The 23,076-nt window shown below is 28.2% G+C and overlaps 2 protein-coding genes across 2 annotated transcripts; one reads left to right on the forward strand and one right to left on the reverse strand.

Moving 5' to 3' along the window:
• Nucleotides 1-153: 153 nt before the first annotated feature.
• Nucleotides 154-12,235, forward strand: LOC107438732 (somatomedin-B and thrombospondin type-1 domain-containing protein). The gene is made up of 4 exons (XM_016051073.5): nt 154-568; nt 7,378-7,572; nt 8,772-8,892; nt 11,909-12,235. The coding sequence occupies exons 1-4, from the start codon at nt 298-300 to the stop codon at nt 12,192-12,194; spliced, it is 873 nt and encodes a 290-aa protein (XP_015906559.2). The 5' UTR covers nt 154-297; the 3' UTR covers nt 12,195-12,235.
• A 2,040-nt stretch (nt 12,236-14,275) lies between these two features.
• LOC107438730 (corrinoid adenosyltransferase MMAB) lies at nt 14,276-22,876 on the reverse strand. The gene is made up of 8 exons (XM_016051071.4): nt 22,639-22,876; nt 22,509-22,555; nt 21,596-21,747; nt 21,410-21,482; nt 19,449-19,546; nt 19,290-19,354; nt 18,440-18,499; nt 14,276-16,084 (listed from the first exon to the last, which is right to left on the reverse strand). Exons 1-8 carry the CDS (start codon nt 22,698-22,700, stop codon nt 15,979-15,981), a joined length of 663 nt encoding a protein of 220 aa, XP_015906557.1. The 5' UTR covers nt 22,701-22,876; the 3' UTR covers nt 14,276-15,978.
• Nucleotides 22,877-23,076: the final 200 nt, after the last annotated feature.

Below are 23,076 nucleotides of genomic sequence, written 5' to 3' on the forward strand. Positions count from 1 at the left end.
GAAAAAAAGTTAGCAGCAGGACCATTGCCCTACATTTCTCACGGCGTTTTGCCTAGGTGAAGTCTTTCAACTTCGCAACCTTGAAGACCAGAGAAAGACAAAAAAGTGTTTTAACCGGGGGAGAGGGGGAGTTTTCTACTTTGACAGAATGATAACTGAAAGTAGGAGGGGTGGGTCTGTCAAAAAAAAGATGAAGATAAAGTCAAAAAGAAAAAAAAGAGAATTCTCCCTCGTCCAGTGAAAGTTGGAATGTGAAGATTTTCTTCCAAAGGGCATTTGTGTGCATAAAGAGACGGAATGGCCATAACTTTATCGCGTTTAATTATTTCTATTGTTTTGGTTTTGCGGATAGATTTCGGGGCAGAAGGATATGGTTCTTGCAGAGAGGCCAATTTGTGCTGCACTGGGAGAGATGGTAGTTGTATGGTGCAGTCTTTTGCAGAAGAAAGTGTCAATTCGGTGAATTCCAATGTACAGAGTGATCATCCACAGGATAGACCATGTTATTGCGACCATGCCTGTCTGCGACTCGGTGACTGCTGCTATGATTTTCAAGAAGTATGTGGAGGTAATTAATGGGTGAATATTTATAACTGAATTAACTGTTAACTAATATTTATTACGTTAAAAAGAGTAAAGAGCACTACATCAAAATGTAAGCAATTATTTGAACAAAACTTTCGTTCTTCTTGGATAAAATATTTGAAGGTCTTGGAGTCGTACAAGTATTACGTAGGCATATTTTTGACAATTTTGGATTACCTGTCAGCAAAAATAAGGAAATTATAAACTCTATCGCACTTTACGTAAAAAAATTTACTATCTCCCCCCCCCCTGTTTTTTGTTTTAACTTTTATTGAAGTAATCCAATTATATAAGAATTTTAAGATTAAATTCAAATAAAATATGTTGCGATCAGCATATGATAAAATTTACATTTTAAATCCTTCTGTAAGATTTTGAAACTCCTTTAAATTTTTTTACATTCTTACCGTTTCACAAACTCAACTGTTATTTTAATAACTGTTAAGTTTTATAAGTGTTTTATAAATTTTCCTGAATTTTTTCCAAATCTTTAAGTTATTATTATTATTATCATTTTCTTGCATTAAAAAAAAAAATTGAAAATGTGTGGATTTAGGATCTTACATGAACATGAGCAATGCTGTGAACATTTCCAAGTCTTGGCAACTTCCAGGTAGTTGTCAGCGATAAACTTAAAAAAAATAATGATAAAAATTAAATCAGTGGGGATCAACTCAAAGATTATAACTTATTTCCACCCCCGAGCAAATCTCCACATGCTTTTTATAATTTTTTTTATTTTTAATTGCAAGTGCAAAATCTATTGGGGGATTGTAGTTGACGTGACAGCTTACAATACGGAAATATCCCTGCATTGCTCATATACCTTCTAAGTACCCTCTCTCTGTAGGAGCTCTTATAATATTTGAACGGCCTCCTTTTATTGATTAGCTGCTCAATATTTTTTCTAAAGGGAATATTTTGAAATCACACTGTTCCTCAGTACTATTCTCAGGTAGATATTTAACGATTTTCAAGATTACAGACAGTACGATACGAAAAAAAAACTTATTGCCTACATGGATGTTCAGATGCTTTCAACCAATATGTGATTTATCACTATCTTTAAGCCATTTATATGTGAAAAAATCGAGAAAATTTTAGCATTTCAAATTAAAGGTTTTTTACGTGTAGCCTTAAAATCTTTGTTTCCCCTATAAAGAAATAAAGATGTGTTTTTTTTTTCTTCAAAAATTATAATCTTCTTAAAATAACTTTTTTTCAAAAAAAAATATCTGTGATTGATAAATAACTGAATTTGTACATTAAAAGCAATTTAACTAATGAGGAAACTTCAGAATGCTGCACAGGTTTTCTGAAACATGCTGTTTTTAAACAGTGAATTTTTCTTTCATGAAAAAGGCAATAAAAAAATTATCACGCTTCATGAATCCTGGTCAGCAAGTCAATTAAAAATCAATAATAATAAAATAGCTTTTAACACAAAGCAGTAAAAGTTTCATAAATAGAAATTAAATTTTCCCGAAGTGTGATTTATCAGTTTTACAAGGCAAGTGGCATACCCTAATGCTCTTTCCAAAATTTTAAAATCAAAAATAAGACCTGAAATTAAGCTAATATTATGTAATTTCAAATGTTTAATTTAAGTTAAACATTATTGACTATGAATATTTATAGATAATTATTTTAACTTTTAAGTTGCTTTATTAAATTACTTTATTAATTAACTTTTTAAATTATTTTATTATTTAAAAACTTTATTAAAATAATTATTGAGGAGGAATAATTATTTGAGTATTCTAAATGTGTAAAATTCAAATGAAATTATTCCTCATAATTAATATGAGGAGTAATTTTAATGTTTTATTTTTCATTTTAATGTTTTATTTTTCATTATAAACATTATTAAAACTTAATCTATTTCTTTATTTTGTTGCAATTACAATATGTTACACAATTGAAAAATACTGGCGTTTGGCCCAAAGAAAGGCCCAAAAGAAATAACAAATTGAAAGCAGAAAGGTCGTGATTGGTATTTTGGTTGTAATATGCTTTTTTATTATTAAAAAGCAACGCATTCCGGCACCGGCAAGTTTAAAATAACATTTAAGTTTGGTAATTAACGTTCTAAAATAGCAGATGAAATCTTTACTACTTTTTAGATTTTTGCAACAACCTATAAAAAAGTAACGATTAGGAATGAAAATTTAAAAAAATTTGTTAAATTTTTTTATTTATGTGAATTAGATAGGATTGGATATTAAATTTAATAGCTAGAAAGCAAAGAATATAGAGGGGAAGAATATAGAATATATCTATATTCTTTGCTAAAAAGGCGACTGTCAAGAGGTGGTGGGAGTAAGTAAACTTTCAGTAATATGCACATAAGTAAAAAAAAACGGAAAAAGGGAGCTTGTAACAATGTTTGACGCAAAAGGAAAGAACAAGGGAAAAAAAAAAACTAATAAACCTAAAATTAGTTTTTTTCTTTCCTATTATTTTCTTTTCTTTTTCCGGTGCATGAAATTTTGCTTTCTACTGTAAAGAGTTAACCATATACTTGAGCTCCTATTCTTACAAGCAACCAAATTATTAATTTTGAGTTTTATGAAATAAACTCGATGAGAAATGATCAAATGAGCGAATGTTTAACCCGCAAGATAAAAAAAAAGCTCCCCAGTGTTGGCTTCCCGTCTCCACGACGACCTTTACTGTTACCCATATTAATGCTAACAAAGTTCTTCGCCTGTATTCTTTATGATTATTTTAATTTATATTTTATTACCGTCGTTAAACTGTTGACCCAATTTCGGGCTTACGGCTACTAATGTTACAGTCCGTAGCCTTATAATTTTGAACCCAATCTAGAAGACAAGGGAACTTTTTTTTTATATCAATTATTGGGAGAAATTTGCCTTCATGAAAGATTTTTTTGATAGAACTAACCCGCATTTGCGTCACATGGAGAGGATAACCACGAAAACCACCCACGGCAAGGGGACTTTAACCCATGATCCGTCTATTACTGTGGATATTTTGCGTTAGCACGGTGGTCGGGTGCGGAATTCGTCTCGTCCAACTATCTCTGGGATTCGAACTCGGTTCACCTCATTGGAAGGCGAATGCTCTATCCCCTGAGCCATCACCACGGTTTATCATTATTTATTTATCCATTTTCTTGTTTATTTTATTTTATTTATTGCTATCTACTTTTTCATTTCGTATTTTCTGAAGTTACCAACTGCATACGTCATAGTAGTTTTCCATCAATACTTAAAAAGGAAGAAATTTGGTGGGAAGTATATTTTCCACAGCCATTTAAATGGCTAAGTTACTCTCTCCTGACTTTCGAGGTGAAATTTTTGATGTCTGGTGTCTTATGTGTGACAATAAGATTTGCAACGTCTTGTGTGCGTGAAATATCATTTATATTGTTAGAAATCTAAGCTTAGATTTTGTTAACATTGAAAATCAAAGTTGCATAATAAACAATGAAGAAATCAGTACGAATAATTTCATTCGTCTTTAGGAATGAGCAATCCTTATTGGACCGCTGTCCTATTTATAGGACAATTGCATTAAAGGTGAATAAAATAAAGGGAATATTAAAAGTTTCAACGCAGCAATGACGCACACTTTGTCCCACCCTTTGTGCTTAGAGGCCCAATTGATATACTTTTCCTAAGACGTCATGAAATTCTTTTCTATCTTTAGTATACTCATATTTATATTAAAATCGCCACAACAGTTATGAATAAGTGAATCTTAAAAAGAACTTTAAAAAAAATTATCAAACTGTAGCGGTCGCCATAGCAACGCATGAAATGACGACGCATGCGCACTGTTTATTATTACTCTTGAACACAGTTGAAAAGTGAGATGACGTCCAAAGGTGCGTACGCCATCAAACCCAAAACAACACCCATTTTGCAAAAGGGTAATAAAAAAATTATAAATAAAAAATAAAAAATCTTTAATCATAATATAAAATCAAAAAAGCTTATGTTCGCATCGATAACATTTTCATTTCAGAATGTTCTTTAAATATTTCGACCATTTTCCTACCTTAACTGTGTTGATTATATTTTCCAGTTTGTGGCTAACCTTAATAATTTGAAGGTTCAAAATCTGAATCCGTCGGGGGGGGGGGTGAGTTTGATTATTTAGAGAAAATAAATTTTTTGGGTGATTTTGTAACTAAAAATAAAATTATCGTCTGCACCAATTAATTAGCATACTTAGTCATAGCTTTCGAATTAATAGGATTAAAAGAACATTTAGGTCTCAGTTTCCAACGTGTGTACTATTGAAACTAAAAAGTTAAAAGAAATTTTTTCAAGAATTCGGCAATTTATTCAAACTATTTTGGATAATTTTTTCATCATGAACATAATGCTACAATAATCAGGGATTTTCAAAATAATTAAAAAGCTATTTTATGCTCACCTTAGAAGTTTGCTACGAATAATTCTTATGTCTCACTAAGTGGGCGGTGAGCAGAAAAAATGTTTGGGAACATGTTGTTTAGATAATAAATTATTCAGGTGTTCTGCTTTTTAGTTTGTTTACTTTAAAGAGCACAAGAGATAGATAGTGGTGAATTAAATCAAAGTCAAAAAAAATTTCGATGATGTGTGCTAAAGCTTATTGTATGAGAACTAAGATCAAATGATGTTAGAAATTACCTCTGACGCAAAACAATAACAAAACAAACAAGAGAAGAAAGAAAAGAAAACTTCGGGTACTTTGGAGAAGTCGGTGTTCCGTAATGTTCGCCCTTAATATGTATATAATTTCGTAATCTTTGCTTAAAATGAAGTAAAAAAGCTATACATTTCACGGATTAAAAATTAGAAGATTAAAACAAAGGCGATTACGAACTCTGATCAATCATCATGAAGGCTAATAACAGAAAAAAAAGTCAGTAAGCTAAAGCCAGTTCATTTTAAGAGAATGCTTAAATGTGTTTTCTAGCAGAAGACGAATGCATTTCAGTTTCACTAGACTAAAGAACTAGTGCTCGGTTTGGTTAATTCAGTTCGCAACCTCAATAATAATCGGGTATAGTCTTGAAACGTTTTTGATTTTTATCCCTCTCGCATTAATTTGCAGCACGTAACGCAATTAACAGAAATTAACTTAAAAACAAACTTTGATAATCTATTAGTCGCGACACTGAATAAATGAGTTATACATTTGTATTGAATTTTAAAAGTTAGCCGTTACATTGATTGTTAAGAATAGAATAAAAGTAATTCTATTCGCTTTTTACAAAATGTGATAAAAATCAAATAATTGATTTAATTTAATTATAACAGGATTCAAAATGACCAAAAAAATATATGAAGTTAAAAAAAAAAATAAGAACTAGGAACTTTGTAATGCCTAAAATGGCATCTCAGTGACATTAGAGTATTCTTTGTGTAGAAGAACCAGATAAGTGATTTGGCAAAAAATGGTCAAGAGGCAACCCTAGAAAATCACTCGTTTGGCATCGAATGCCAAGAGAAAATGAAAATTTGAAATAGTAGCTATATGACTCCAACATATTTTAATGTTTTTGGTTCGCAATACTTTGTGTTTCAGACACACTGTCTTATTAATGAATGTAATTTTTCTTTTCTGAACTAAGTCGGGTTGAAAATATTCGTTGTTCTTACGCAGCTTTTTCAGTATATTATTATTGTTACTAATTGAATACTCGTTCTTCGTACAGGATGAAAAAAAAACTAAATATATAAATCGGTGATGATCAACACTACAAAATCATGCACTTAACTAAAAGTGAACTAATCTAACATAACTAAACACAATTAAACTTTAATACTGAAATAACTAATAAAATAAAACAATTCCTGTTTTTATTTTTCCTTGTTTATTATTTGTCGATCTTCCTGGTGACTTTACGTTATTCGATTAAGTGAAACTTGTTCTTAGAAGCTCAGCCTATCAAAATAAAGATTGTTGGTGTTCAGTAACGTTTGACATATTGCTATAGCTCGAAGGAAACTCTCGATAGTCGAAAATTACCATAATCAAAAATTTTGACTGGTACTTATCCCTTTCGGTGGGCTGTAAAAAAGTATCTATAGTAAATATCGTGGTAGCTGTTTGCGACGATTAAAGATATTATTCACTTAAATAATAAATATTAGAAAAAATCTGTTTGCTTACGCCTTAAGCCCCCATTTCTCACACCCAAAAATTTTCTGGCTCTTATAACCGGGGGACCCTTAGTTTGGCAATAATTTTCGTAGTTTTGCTGAAATTCCAATCCTGGTGACCATGATATACTTTGACGCGTGATAATTTTTTTTATTACAAGTTGAACAGTTAGTAATTCTTAAACTATACTAATAATCGAATGTCATTTTTTTTATTGCATTGTATTTTCTGTATATATCCAGAGCCGTTGCAGGGAGTTAAAAATTTTACGTAATATGCTAGGCCTATGAACAAAAATCGTTACTTTTGACTGTATTTCCAACGTTTCACATTAGAGACCAATACTAATAACTCAAAGTTTTCGGCAGACTGTCAATGTTGCAGGATGTGCTCTAAATATTATAGGACGCCTGACAAAGTAAATCCATTCCAAACAGCGTCGATTTAATGCTACTTTTTGAGCATATTCGTTAGTCGTAAATGTGTAAAAAATACAGCAAAGAAAATTTTTTTTTTGTTTGTTGCCGTTGTTTTCTTACGAGCAATTTGCAACCCTGACCATGTTCCTGTACCTGAATCACTATTCTTTTTGCATGCCTGCTTTAGCATTTTGGATACGTTATTTTGAAACACATTGCTTACATCCTTTTTTCCCTTTCTTTTCAGTGGTAGATTGTAAAGTATCTGCTTGGAGTTCCTGGTCAGACTGTAGTGCAGTATGCGGCTTTGGTACAATGAAGAGAGAAAGGCATGTTATTAAGCACGAAGTCAATGGAGGGCAAAGTTGTCCAGAATTATTGCAAAAGAGAAGCTGTTATGGCAGTCAATGTGATAAACATTCTCATTCAAAGGCCAATAGGGGTATAGTTTCAGTTAGTATATGAATCTGAAGAGATTAGAATTATATCGTTTAAGTGCAGTGAAACAAAATATATATTAATTAAACAGCATGTTTCAAATTTGTCAAGTATGAATAAATTAATGCTGGATGAGTCGAGTATTTTATTGTCAGACTGAACGACTAAGGTGTCGAGTTCCCTATCAACAATTTTACCTTGGCCTCAGTTGGGTTCAAAATTTTCTCAATGTGGGTTCTATATGGACATGAACATGGGACCAATATTGGGATGTCTAGATTTTTTAACATCCGTCCTATATAGGACCAATATTGACTGAATAATGAATATAAAATATCGTGAATCTGACAGCTCTATATAGGGCCTATATTGTTTGTGTAAAGTGGCTGTAAAATATCGAGTGAAAAGGACAATTTTATATAGGGCTAATATCGGAAAATAACGGCTCTTTTATTGAACTAAGATTAGTGAATATTGGTCAATGAGGGTCCAAGTTATTTTGCTGCTAGTGTTTTGATAGAAAAAGTCGCAGATTCGACCCTAGAAGTCACTGACGAACTTCAAACTTAATAAATGAATTATACCCGTATGTTTTGAAAATGTTTAAATTTTATAGACATCACTGTTTCCGTAGGATTTTTATAGTTAAAGACAAGATTTTTGCAGGATATAATTTAAGAAATTAAAATTTTTACTTTTGAGATTATATAACTAGGATGTTCATGATTTTTTACAGCTTAATGTATAATCAAGAATGATACTTTTTCAAAAAATTTTGTAATGGTTTTGTAAACAGTTCAAAAAAAGTTTCTTTTTTTCCAGAGTATATTATACAATCCTGAGTTAGCCTGTATGTAACTCATAACAAAATGAGCACAGGGTCACTATTGTGCTTAGTATTTGGAAATTCTATATCATTGACTATCCTTTATATTGTAAAAATTAAGAATAATAAAAAGAGAATGAAAAAAAGTAATTAATATTCCTTGGATTAAAATACGCTTAAAAATAATTTCTTGAATTTTGAGATAAAAAGAACAGTTTCAAAAAATATTCTAATTCAAAAAGAAATTTGTTTATTATATTTCAATCAAATAATAAGTATAAGTTTTTTAGTCGTGCGACTAAATTATTTTTAAGAATGCCTAATATGTTATTTTCATGTTCCAAAATTCTAATAATTATGATATTTATTTAATTTAGAGATAGCGATGATTTTACCAGCTACTTATTCTGTCATTCGGCAACTCAACGCCAGTCATGACATAAGAAGTAATCTTCGACTACGATATAGGAAGGATCCTGAACAAGAAAAAAGTAAAGAGTAAGTTAGAAAAAAATGCGAATCATTAAAGGTTATTAGTTGATTAAATTATTTGTGCATGAATAAAATAGAATTTTAATATTTTTATCATTTTCAAGATTTATTGTGCAACAATGAAGAGTTTTTCATAGTTTATCCTTGAGATTTCTTATAAATTCATCAAGTAAAGATAAATGTCACATTTCAGCTTGTAGATATATTGAGGGTCAAGAATTCAAATCCATCTGAAATGGATTTGAATTGACCAATTCAAATCCATCATATGTTTATTTAGAGAGATTTCATTTTTGTGTCTGCGATAGCTAATTAGCATATTTAACACTAGAAGCTTCGTTAGGGTCATTTTAATAATTTTTTTGGTATTTCTTATGTTATTTTAGTCGAGGCTATTATTTTTTGACTTTTCCAAAATTCTTTCTAAGAATACTGTATCAAAATGTCATGCGCTTATGTAGATTAGTAAAATAAATTATCATAGAAATACTTAAAACAGCCAAAAAGGGTCAAGAAAAATGTTCGTAAGAAAAATGTTCATTTTTTGAATTTTTATGCCTGTTTTTTTGATTTTGAAAGGTTTCAAATCTCATGAAGTGAATTTATAGAACAGAAATTGGGTCCTAAGTGTTAAAAAAAATGGACACAATAATTTGCATTAAATTATGTGGTATCTTAGAGAATCGATGTTCGAAGTAGTTAAGTTAAATTCGCAATTGCGTCCGAAAAAAACATAAATATAAACAGTTTTGATTTTTTAAATTTAATCCTGAAGAAGAATTAACTGTTGGTAAATAATTATTGCTTGTAAATCAAAATGCAAATTTATCGCATGGCGAGCAAGCCACATAAATAAAATTAAAATAAATAAAATGATATAAAATTATATAATGATAATGATATAATTATAAATGATATAAAATTAAAATAAAATAAAAATTCTTATTGAATGGTTATCTTTGAATGTCTTCAACTGATTGACAACTCTGGGAAAATATTGTGTAAGTGCTCTAAATATGGAACACACTGTGGAACTATTGCTAATTTTTTTTCACCTCAGTAAAACTTGCAGATGATTTTTTTTTCGTTAAAAGAAATGCCCTCATAATTGGGATAGAACGTCTGAACAAGAAAAAGTGTGTCAATTCTTCGTCATGATATTCACCTTTTGTACTGCAAACTTAAACAAAACACTCAATATACATGTGAAAAAGAATGTCATAATTCCAAACAGTAATCAACTGAATGTGTTTGCAGACGATAGCAGAAGCCAAGTACTGTCACTTAATACAACAGAACGAAATGACAGACAAGATGCTAAGGAATTATTCTACACTGCGTGAAACTTGCAAATGGCTCGTTCATATTTTACAAAGTTTGTGATATTGCAACCTTCAATGCTTGGATAGTTTTCGAGAAATCTCCCTAATCACTCATTGCGTGGTTATTGTGTACTTGTTGATGAGCTACGAATTAGTGTTTAGCCTAAGTAATAGCCCCTAATTTATAAATTCCAGTCCATAAAATAAAGGAAACACGCCTTTTAACAGCGCGAAGGACAGATTTAAACTTAGATCTTAGCTATTAGAAGTTTAATTTAGAGATGCAAATTGTCAATGTTTTGTTGTCACTTTCATGTCGCGCGGATATGTTGCAGTAAGCCAGATCTAATGTCTAACTAAAGATGGAACTTCTACATTTTAAAACCTGTTGTGTACAGTAATGTGTATTGTTTATATTCACACCTTTTGTTTATTTTTGTATGACTTGCGTTCCTGTTCAAGAATAATGTGTAATATAATATTACACAATATTGTCATATTCTCATTAAGTTAAAAAATTCTTTTTTTCTTCCATTATCTCTAAAAACCCTTATATATTTTTTATTTTTAACAATATTCATCAAAAAAATAATCGTTTGATATAAGCTTTGGAATGACGTCAATTTTTTATGAGGGTCAAATTGATCCCGAATGGCGGTTTTAGGCAAGTCTATGCGGTTGTTCTAGTGTTAAGGTTAAAAATGTGAAAATCCGATCATTAGATCAAAAGGTAACGGCTCCTCCCTTGTTTTATTAATACAAATATATGTTTATTCAGAGATTTTACATTTTTGTGTCTGTTTTCGAATTTTAAATCGTCTACAATAATTAATTAATATATTAAAGGTTAAGCTTGAGAAAGTATGTGGTAATTTGAACATTAGATCAAAAATAAACAGTGTACCCTCTTTTTTTAATAGTAAAAATAAATGTTTATTTAGAGAAATTACTCTTTTGCGTCTGTTTTCGTATCTTAAAAAATCATCTGAAATAATTAATTAGCACATTTAAGGTTAAGTATGAGAAAGTTTGTGAAAATCCGATCATTAGATCAAAAGTTAATGGTGTCCCCCCTTTATTTTTGTAGCAGAATGATTCAATGGTGAATGGGTGCAATAAAGAAACCATATTGGATAACAAAGAAATTTAATAATAGTTAAACAATAAAAACAAAGAATATGGTAGGATATTTTTAGTGCTTGACAATAAGTCAACCATTCCAACCCATCACCTGCCACACAAGAGATTGCAGAATTATTGTGAGTGATAACAATGCCTTCTGTTGGTCAAGCAGATATTCCTAACAGTTTTAATGATAAAATTATATGTTTATTAAGATAAATTACGCTTTTGTGCCTGTTTTCGAATTTAAAAAAAATCGTCTGCAATAATTAAATAGCATATTTAAGGTTAAGTATGAAAAATATGTGAAAATCCAATAATTAGATCAAAACTTAATGGTGCCCAACTCTTTTTTTAGCACTGTATATCAAAATTGGTCATTTTAACTTTGGCTGGAATAAAAACGTTCTCCTTAAACTAATAAACGTTCTATAAATTTATAACAGAAAATTATACAGCATAATTAATGCCTGTAGGTTAATCTTGATTTACCAACAATTTCAATAAATTTTTAGTAAATATACATTCTGTTGTCATATTTTATATTTAGTACTGAAATGATTTCTATTTATATTTAGGTACTGTGTGGTATTTGAACTTTTGAAAACAAAGAAAGCTTGTGAAAATTTGGCAACTGAAATATCTTTAAAGATAGAGAAAGGCTCTATGGTGTGTGTGTCTTGCGAAACTGCAGCTATGCGCAAGCATCTTGGATATCGTTGCCAAGGTCATGGAGTGGAGCACAAAAGTACAAGATTTGCATTTTTATCTTTTCCTCAATGTCATGGCAGGTGGAAGAAAAAAGAAACAGTGGAGAAGTGCAATTGTGACGAAGAAGGAAAAGCTAATTTCATTTTTGTATAAAACAATTTGTAGAAAAATAAAAAGTATTTGTTGTTTTCAAACTCAGAAATAATTTAATGTAATATTCTCATTAAACACATATACCTCTTAGACGATACATGCATTTATTTTGCTCTTTAGGCCAACAATTACAAAAACTTGTTCCATAGAACCCTACGGTTCCGCGGAAGTCTCTTAGGGGCTCCAAGAGCTAAGGCAATTTATTTAAATTAGTAAAAATTTTTGAAACGTGAAATTATATCTATATCCAATCTTTTATTTAATATTTCGGTCATTTCTATTAAATTATTCAAGCATAATATGTGTGAAAAAGATCGCAGTTTTTTAAAAAAATAATTAGGCTGTTGAAGTTTTTCTAGTTTTGCTTCTTGCCTTTATTTTCCATTTTTTGTAGCGAACTTTACATTTTATAATTCTTTGTTTCTTCTCATTTAAGCCTGGCAAGTTTTGAAAATGGGCGCCTATTTTTGAGCGCTTGAAACATGTCAACTGTTATATCCAATCTGTATATTTTTGAAGCAGATGAAGTTATTTAATCAAATAATACATAACGGCTACAGTTTCTTGGGATTAATTTTTTTCTTTTATAATTGAATTATTATTTTCCATCAAACTTTTTAATACAAAGGAAATAATCGAAATCAACTGTAAAGAAATGTGTTTCTCTAATAGCCATTTTCAATATTTGCAACAGCCCTTTTTCATTTCAATGAAAACCATATTTCAACTTATCTTATTCATTTTCCGTTTATGCACGAACTAAATACGAATTCAGAGCTAGTCTAGAAGGCTGTGAATTCAATCGTCTGACATAACACCTAATTTTAAAATTATTATTGTTAAAACGATGGGAAAAATTAATTTATTTCCACACCTCAAATAGTTTCAAAATTATAAGTAGTCTTTCTTTACTTATTAAATTGGTGTTCCGCCAAAAGAAGATCGATCATTTAGGGTTCCGTTTCCAGAAAAAATATGGAACTGCTGCTTTAGGGTACTACCTTATGTCTAAAAATTATCGACAATTTAAAATAAATTCAAAGAAAATGGAAAAGATAAAAATATATGGCTCATAACGTTTTACGTCAGAAACCAGATTATTTAATAAGTTTCAAAATTAGTGAAAAAAGTTGTTATAAGAAGGTTTAATTTGAAAAACTATAAAATAATTTTTTAATATATTTGTCACATTCTTACAACTGAAATATTTGCATAGGTTATCTATTAAATTTGTTTTATTTCTGCACCACTTTGGAATTGCAAATGGTTATTTTAAAAAATTTTTTCTTTGTTTTTCTCAGATAAAAACACCATCATTTGATGAACTTTGAAACTAATTTTGAAACCTTGAGAATAAATTTCTAGAAAACTAAGCAGAAAGCAATAAACCATACAATACCATATTTTTTCGTTTTTCTTTGACAGATTTTTCAATTGACAATTATTTTTGAGGCAGTCATTAATATATTAAAGTACTTTAAGGGGTGTATTTGCTAAATTTTAATGACAAGAGAGTATTAGAAAAATTTATGTTATACCCTAAAATCCTATTATTTATAATGTTTTTTAATTGAAAAAAATAACAAAAAAAAAATGCTAGGAAAAGAACGAAATTAAATTTAAATTATATTCAATGCAAAATTACATCTTTTATTTGAACTTAAAATTAAATTACTAAGTAGACGGTAAAGTTAAATAAAAAAACAAAGGAGTGTTAAGACTTTGTTAAGATGGGAGGAGTTTGGGACATACTTATTTTTACTGATAAGGGAAGTCTGTAACTGCCAAAAATAATTTTCATATTTTATAACATAACATAATAAAACTTATAGGATGATCCTACAAAAGAATTTTTAATAACTATATATAAAGAGAAACCAAAGCATTTACACAGCCATTGGGGCTTTCAACCTCTTCCTCATTTAAAATGACTAACTAACTTCTTTTTCAAACCATTCTATCTTCTAAATTTAGCTGAGGTATTAACTTTCAACAATTTTCTGTTTTCAATTTTCGAAAATAAGTTTAAAAAGAATCATTCTACAAATTTTATGAAAATTATTTAAATACAAACAATGTAATTGCACAAAGAATATAATTTATTTCAACAAATGTTTTATAAAGATTTATAAATCCTTCAAAAATACAAATGACCTAACAAATCTTATAAAAATATCAATAAATTCATTCACAGTACAGAGTTTTAATATACTTTAAATGATAACAGAATTCGTTACATTACATAAGACCTTTATGTTACAGGATAACTATTTCAGAACAGTATTTCCAGTTACACAATAACTTAAAGTAACATTTTCTTTTAAGTCATATAAAAGTTCTATAAACAGAAAAACACATTATATATTTAAAACTCTCTGCACACAGACGTACAATGAACACAGATTTGGCAATTTAATTAAGAATTTGAGAAAAGCAGTCTTATAAAAATTAAGTTTCTTAGAAGCACATCATATTAATTTTGTTGCATAAATTGATAGAAGAGATTCTTTTATTCATTTTTCATCTTTGTTCAAAACAAAAATGCATGAGAAAGAGAAAGACAGATTTCATAAATAATAACATCACTAAGTAGAACGCCATGTCAACCCAAACAGGAAATAAATGCTTTGTAAAACTTTATCAAGCATTATATAGAAAAGTTTTTTACAATCCAAAGAACTCTTCAAAGTATATTTTTTTGAAAAGTTTGGGATAAAAATGGAAATAAAAAGAGAAACTTTAAAATGCATAATAACCTGAAATTAAACCATATTTTATGAGATAAAACTATTTTATCACATTTACTTGTCTATCTTATCACATTGAATATAAGAAATCAGAGTATTAAGAAAAAAAGTGGGTTTCTTAGAAAAAGATCACATTAATTTTGTTGCATAAATTGATATATGAGATTCTTTTATTCATTTTTCAAAAGAGAAAATAAATGCTTTGTAAAACTTTATCAAGCATTAAATAAAACTTTTCTGAAAATTCAAAGAACACTTTAAAGTATATTCCTTCAAAAGTATATGATAGAAATTGAAATAAAAGGAGAAAATATAAAATACAAAGTTACATGAAATTATAAATGCAATTAAAGATATATGCAATAAGCATTCCTTTAAAATAATATAAGAAATATAATGTCTGTTTAAATATTAATCAAAATGCTTATGAAAAACAAATTCTTAACTATTCATAAAATTGAGCGGCAGTTTAATAAGAATATGAGAAAAATCAGAGTATTATAAAAAAAAGTGAGTTTCTTAGAAATAGATCACATAAATTTTGTTGCATAAATTGATAGACGAGATTCTTTTGTTATCTTTCATCTTTGTTCATAGAACGATAAATTTAATAAGTAATCAAATCACTAAGTAGAATGCCATGTTCCCAAAAGAGAAAATATATGCTTTGTAAAACTTTATAAAGCATTAAATAAAACTTTTCTGAAAATTCAAAGAACACTTTTAAAGTATATTCCTTCAAAAGTATCTGACAGAAATTAAAATAAAAGGAGAAAATATAAAATACAAAGTTGCATGAATTTAAACCATATTTTAAGTGGTAAAATTCTTTTATCACATTTACTTCTCAACAGAAATATTAATTTATAGTATAAATGCAATTAAAAATATATATACGATTAGTATTTCTATAAGATAATATAAAAAGTATAAAATTCGAATAAATATCAATAAAAAAAATTTATGTATGACAATCTTAACTATTCATAAATTTACGTGGTTAGTTAGGAAATAAATAAACAGAAACTTGATGTATATCATTTTTCTTTCTTTAAATTTGGTTTAGGTTGCCAATAAATAAACTCTTCTCGACCAGCAGCTAGACCAGAGACTCTCGCAACAGTAAACAAATAATCACTGAGCCTAAACATAAAAACAAATCAAAGGTCAAATTAAAATTTAATAAATAATTATTTAATAATGTACAATTAACTAATTATAATTAAATTATTAGAGATTTTGACAACAAATATTCACCCAGTTTAAACATAAAAAATAAATAAAATAGATAAAATTATTTACACAAGTTTAATAAACAATATCTTTTTAGAAACTAAAACAGCAATTTCGGTAATAGTAAACAAATAACCACTCAGCCTAACCATAAAAAATACATAAATAAAATAAAATAAATGATGTATTGCACACAAAAATTAGTCGTTCAGAAACTTAATTAGATAAGGGTAGATAATGTAGAATTTAAAAGATTCAAAATAATGTTAACACCAAACACAAGGTCAAAAGTAGTAAGATATAACAAGTGCAGAAATGGCTGGTACAGTTTCATTTTAAACATTCAATGGACAGTAATAAAAAACAATTCATTAGCTCAATAATATAAATTTGGTGATAAAAAACAAAATGAATTTGAACATAAAATTCCACACCTTAAATTTTTTTTTGAATTGATATAAAGTGCATTAAAATATGCTAGCGCTTAACACCACTTCTTAAATTTTATAACAATCCAAAAAATTAATCTTTATGCATACAATTATTTTCCAATTCTGACATTCAAAATTTTTCTTTGTTTTGGTACAGGTTTGTGGTAGCAATTCTTTCAATTGCGTGCTGATAAAACTTGATTTTTAATAGTTTTATAAATGCGTGGTTATAGTAAATTCTTGTTGTACATTGTTTTTGTAAAAGGAAAGGATAATCCACAGATATATCAAACATTAATTACTTTTATTCAAGGAATATTTTTATATTGGCCAAATAAAATTTATAAAAAATAATAAGCATCAGATAAAGAGATGAATGCATTATCAACACAAAGACATTTTGTAAAATTATTAATGGTCAGACTGAGAGGCCATTGGGCATCTAAAACCCGACTGTCGTAATGCCAAGAATTTTAAATAAAAAGTGACTGTATAGTTCCTAACAAACATTTGGGAGCATGGGAAAAGATCCATAGTTGACAATTTATCAATAGATAAGATAGCTGTAAACAAAGGCAACCCCATGTTATTAATATTAGATTTAAAATAATTTGGCTATAACATGATCACTAAAAAGATCGTGACAATTAATATAACCTTGTAACTGAAATGTTTTTGTGGTTAGAAGAATACAACAGCTTCAGATATAAAGAGTTAAAAATAAATTTTCATGTTCGATTTAGTCATGACAGTGAATTAATGAGTGATAAATATATATTGAATTAAAAAAAAAAGTCGTTACATTGACTGTTAAGAAGAGAATAAAATATTTAGATTAGCTTTTTATAAAATGTGATAAAAATTATATACTTCAATTAAAATCGGATTAATAATAATTAAAAAAATTAAATTTATGAAATTAAAGAAATTTTAAAAGCTAGGAAATATGTAATGTCTATAATGACATTGCAATGTATTTAAAATGATTTGATAATTACAAAAGAAACCATTATGTTTGCCCTCTTCAAAAATTGTTAATTGTAATCATAAAAAAGATAATTCAACTCCTCAGCAATGAAAATTTTCTAAAATTTTTTTGTGTGCTACTAATTAACATTAAAAGAAGTATGCTAGATCAATGAAAATACACTACATAAAATGTAAAAATTTTCAGTTTTTAAACCGTTTTTTTTTTTGCTTTTTCATTCAGTTCAAAATTGTGTGATTAATAACATTCATCATGTTACATTTTAATTTTAACTGCTCAACATAATTTTTGAATTTCTAGCTTTACATCACAAAAGATTACATATCTTTTTTATCTGAAGAATTGTATACAAAAATGCAGAAGAACTTAAATTCCAAATAAATGCATATGTATTTCTTGCGTAAAGTTTGATTTTCAAATAGAACATAAATTTTTTTAATTTCAGACGACTCTAAATGCAAAAACCCTAAGGTGAAATCTTTAAAAAACAAAAAAATTAGGAATTAATAGAATCATTACTACAAATACAGTAACATCAAGTAAAGTGCATTCATATAACAGTATTTATGCTGATTAAAAGAACAAAAACATTTATACTTTAAATTTGTCAAAAATAAATTTAAATTTATTAAATTATTCAATTTCTATTCATCAAATAAACACAATTCATTACAGGTACGTAGAAATGAAATTTTTTTTCTATGTAAAAATTTAATAGGAATGCAGTTACAAAAAAAAAATTTACGATAATATTTTAAACTGAAACTAAGTACAGCATTAATACTTCGTTACATTTAGAAATTAATTAATTTTATATATACTGTATCAATATAATGTAAAATTTACCTGTTTAAGTATCGCATGGGTGCTTCATCAACCTCATGATCTCTCACAAGAGGAACAACTCTAATAAAAAATATATGGGATCAAATATAGAGATACACATATAGTTGAACAGTTGTAAATTTTGATAGTCCTTCATCATCAAAAATAAAAAAGAGTATCACAGAAATTTAATTATCAGAATTTCTTATATCTAAAACTGTTAATTGAATTTTATTTCTGATTTTTATATAAAAAAAAATATAAAAAAATATTTGATATAACTTAAAGCATGATTGATCATTCCTCTAATTTTTAAATTTTTATCTTTTTCATTACTATAATTTAAAGTATGAGTGGTCAATTTTTTAATGAGGTTCAAATCTTTTTCAAGTTAATTATTCTCCATTATTTTACTTTCACATCCTTTAACCATTTTCTAAAAAAGAGATTTAATTACTTAAAGTCATCTATGCAACAGTTCTAGTTCTGCTATTGCTAATGATCAAGCAATTTGTGCATCAAATTCACATAAAAATTTCAGATAAATATAAAATTATAAAAGTAGCAAACTGGAACTTAAATATTAATATGAGGATATAAGTAATCTTAAAAAATTACACCAATTATATTAAAATATATTCTATGACTTTACCAGAAATAATAATAAAAAAATCTTCTAAGAAATACTGATGGTTGACAATTGTTTTATCTTGCTTGTTATTGACAGAAAGATGACAGTATAAAAACATTTTGAAATAGAATGCAGCATGTGATGAAATTTTTCCAAAACAAAATTAATGCAGAAAAAATAAAATTAAAACAAGCACTAATATTTCAAAATTTTGACTGAAAATAAGTTAAAAATATTTACCGTCGCTCAGCTCGCCTACAAATAGATCTAGCAATATGAAGTGCTGCACTACCAGGTCCTCCAGACTACAAATAAAAATGCAAGTAACTAATAAAATTATGCATCAATTAATATATTAAGCAAATAAAAATTCAGTAAAAGTTACATTTAAATACTTACAGGGAGAATAAAATTATTTAAAGGTGGAAGAGTTTTAGTATGTTCATCAATCCAATTTTCTAACACATCAACATGTTCAGGAGGAAATTTAGTTTTGGCTAAATCATAAAATACAGCGTTAATCCAAAATAATATAATATGGCTATAGTAAAAGTACAACAAGAGAGACAATTTTATTTTTTAAGACGAAATGAAGTAATAATAATAAAAAACAGCATACAATGGTTAACTAAACAGTTAACCATTCTATGCACTTTTTCTTTAATCCAGTTTTTTACCATTAAACATATATTATACAAAAGATATATTTAGAAAATAAATTTTCAACAAGAAAATACTTCAGCATAGTTTAATTGAAATAATAACAAATAATAAACATGAAGCGACTTGGAAAGTTGCATTAATGACGTTGCTTATTGATAAAAGAAACTTCCTGTTTTAAATCTGGAATATTACCTCCATTTTTCATTAAATACTATAGAACTGCATCATAAAAAAGAATACTCTTATTCTTATAAAGCTAGATTAAACTGAAAACCTTACAAGGTAAACAGGCTCAAAATAAACATCATATCAAATTTAAAGCAACTTGATAATATTTTGGTTCATAAAAGTATCAGTTTTAGGACTGAATGTGAACCAATTTTTTTAAAAATATACTTTGCAATTTTTTCAGCAAATAAGATTTTATTATCTGATAACATTCTTCATTTTTTATGGTCAAGCAAAATTATATTATTATTTAGAAGGACGTCTGAACTTTACAATGTTATCATCATCATCATCATAGTTGGCCAGACAGCCCAATGTCAGCCAATGCCTTCCTCTGAAGATTTCTCCAGGACGACTTCTTATTTATCTTTGATCTCCAATTTTTTTCATTAATTGTGAGACAATCAGACTCCACTGAGTCAGCTCATCTCAACCGCGGCGTTCCCCGCTTTCTTTTTCCAGTAGGTCTAAAAAGCTGTATCTTTTTTATTGTGTTGTCGTCACTCATTCGAATCAAGTGGACAATCTAATTCATTCTATTTATTTTTATGTATTTAATAATATCAGGTTGCTTATAAATCTTGTACAGTTCAAAGTTAAATCTCCTTCTCCAGTTATTGTTTTAATTTACACCACCAAGCATGCCCCGCAAAATCTTTCTCTCAAAAATTGCGATACAATTTTCCTCCAGTTTTGTCATTGTCCAAGCTTCAGAGGCGTATGTCAAGACTGGCCGGACAAAAGTTTTGTAGAGAAAGAAACCTAGATTTAATAAATGTTCTCAGCCCATAGACAGCCCTATTCGCCAAATAGAGTCAGTTTTTTATTTCAGGAGTGATTCTGTTGTCAATAGTAATAATTGATCCTAGAGCCTTACAATGTAAACAGGTTCAAAATAAAGATAATAATAAAATAATATTTTATTATCTGATAATATTCTTAATTTTTTCATACATACTTTTTATACTACATAAGCAATTATAAATTACATTCAACTTTAAATATGTTTAGAGAACAAACAAGAATAAAATATTTTTTATCTGAGATTAGTTTTTTAGTGCCAGCAAGACCTCAAGCAGCAGTTGTATGTATATAAAAAACTATTTATTTTTAATTCAAAATCTTTTTTCATCTCTGTTTACACCTGAACAATAAATTTTATGCACTGGTAAACCATTATATTTTAAAAATATTAAGTAAAATTATCAGTAACAATAAATTTATGTAGAGTAAATGAAGTATTTCAACAGTATAATAGTATTCATTGCATGTCAAAGTAATACAGTAAAAATATAAAGCAAAACAATTACTACTAAATAAAATATTTCATTTGTATAAAATAAAAAACACAGGCTAAAATGCTAGAAGTAGTACCAATAAATACTACTCGTATAAAGTGACATAGTGACACTATGTTTAAAGATGAAAAAGAAAAATAATTAAAAAAAGTTAAAAATAAAATAGATAACCTTCATGATAAGCTTTTTGAGAACTTTTTGGAGTTGCAACAGATGCAGCTAGATCTTGAATAATACACTGCACCTGTTGAAGTTTTGAGAAGAAATAAACATCACTAAAGAATATTAAAAAAAAAAAACACGAATAGCAAAAGCAATAAATAATTATTTAAAATAAACAATTCACTAAAAACATACTTCTTGTAGTTGAATGTTAATATTTTGACAACTATCTGGCAAAAATTCTCTTGCAAATCCAATTGCACTTGTTAATTCATCAGTGGTACCTAGAGCTTCAAAAATGTCATCATCTTTATATCTTCTTTCCCCAGTAAAAGTTGAAGATGTTCCTTAAAAAAGAAATCATTAAATAATTTAAAATGATAGCATTGATAGATCTTTGAGATCTCTAACAACTGACTGTGTTAGTAAAAAGGGTGCGGGAAAGACTCGGGGGAATATTTCCGTATCGTGATCTGTCGTGCCAACTAGATTTTAAACTTGCAATTTTTTTAATAAAAACCTGTAGATATTTGCCCGGGGAGTGGTTGCGAGTTATACCTTTCGAGTTTGTCCCTTTCTGTGATGTTTTTTTTTTAGTTTCTCGCGGGCCACTGCCCGGAAGTTGCCCAGATCACTATACGGAAATCTGCCCAGATTCTGCGTTGTTAAATAGTCCGGAAATTACATAACGCTAAATTATTCTTTCCTATATTCCTATGGTCAAATGCTTATTTCAAGGAGAGGGATTTTCTTGTTGTTGCTCTATTTGGAAGGAAAAGGGTATACAGATACATACTTAAACATAGATCGCAATATAACAAAACACTTTTTTTCAATATTTTTATGGTCAAATACGTATTTCAACGAGAATGGTTTCTTAGCAGTAATATAGGGGAAAAAAAGGTAAATAGGTAAAAGAGTTAAACAATGAAATGCCATCTCAATCTATAACAGCAAATACAACAGATCCAGATTCCAAGAAGATAACATGTTTTATTTTTAAATGAAAAACAGGGTACAAAACTATTTGCAATTCGCTTTATCCTGATTATTCATCGTATTATTATTGTTTAAAATTTTAATATAAAACATAAAATAGTCTGTTTACCTTTATCTCCAGTTTTGGTATAGATTTTTGGATAATAAACAGCAGGGCTAAAGAAATAAGAATTTTAAAACATTCTAAAACAGAAAAGTTTACAATAATAAATATGAATCTAAAATTTGTAACATGAAACCTTCTAGATAATTTAGCTCTGGAAACTAAGATTAAGTTAGGAATCCAATTCCACTTAAACATTTTTTTAAACCTATGGACAGTAATTAAATCTCTATTTTAAAGATTTATAATTCTTTCCCGGTTTAATAAAAGGAAAATTAGAAAAAAAAGTATTAATCAATGTTCTGGTTCAATCAAGATAGAAGTTTATTTATTTATTTTATAGCTAATAAGTACACTTTCCGCTGCTTATTTCTGTGGAACGTGAAACTTGCTGAAGATGATTTATTAACCGCACAATTTTGATTTCATTTAGACGAGATAGTCTAGCTTTATGCTTTATAAAAGCCCGTTGACACTGCAGATAATTCATTCAACGTCGAGAGAAAGCAAAGAGTGTGATTGGTGAATTTTTCACTAGAAAATATTATTCACCAATCAGAATCTCATTCTCCTT

Source organism: Parasteatoda tepidariorum, chromosome 3 (assembly GCF_982258835.1).
Source record: "Parasteatoda tepidariorum strain Cologne lab strain chromosome 3, Ptep-v5.0, whole genome shotgun sequence".
Classification (NCBI taxonomy): domain Eukaryota; kingdom Metazoa; phylum Arthropoda; class Arachnida; order Araneae; family Theridiidae; genus Parasteatoda; species Parasteatoda tepidariorum.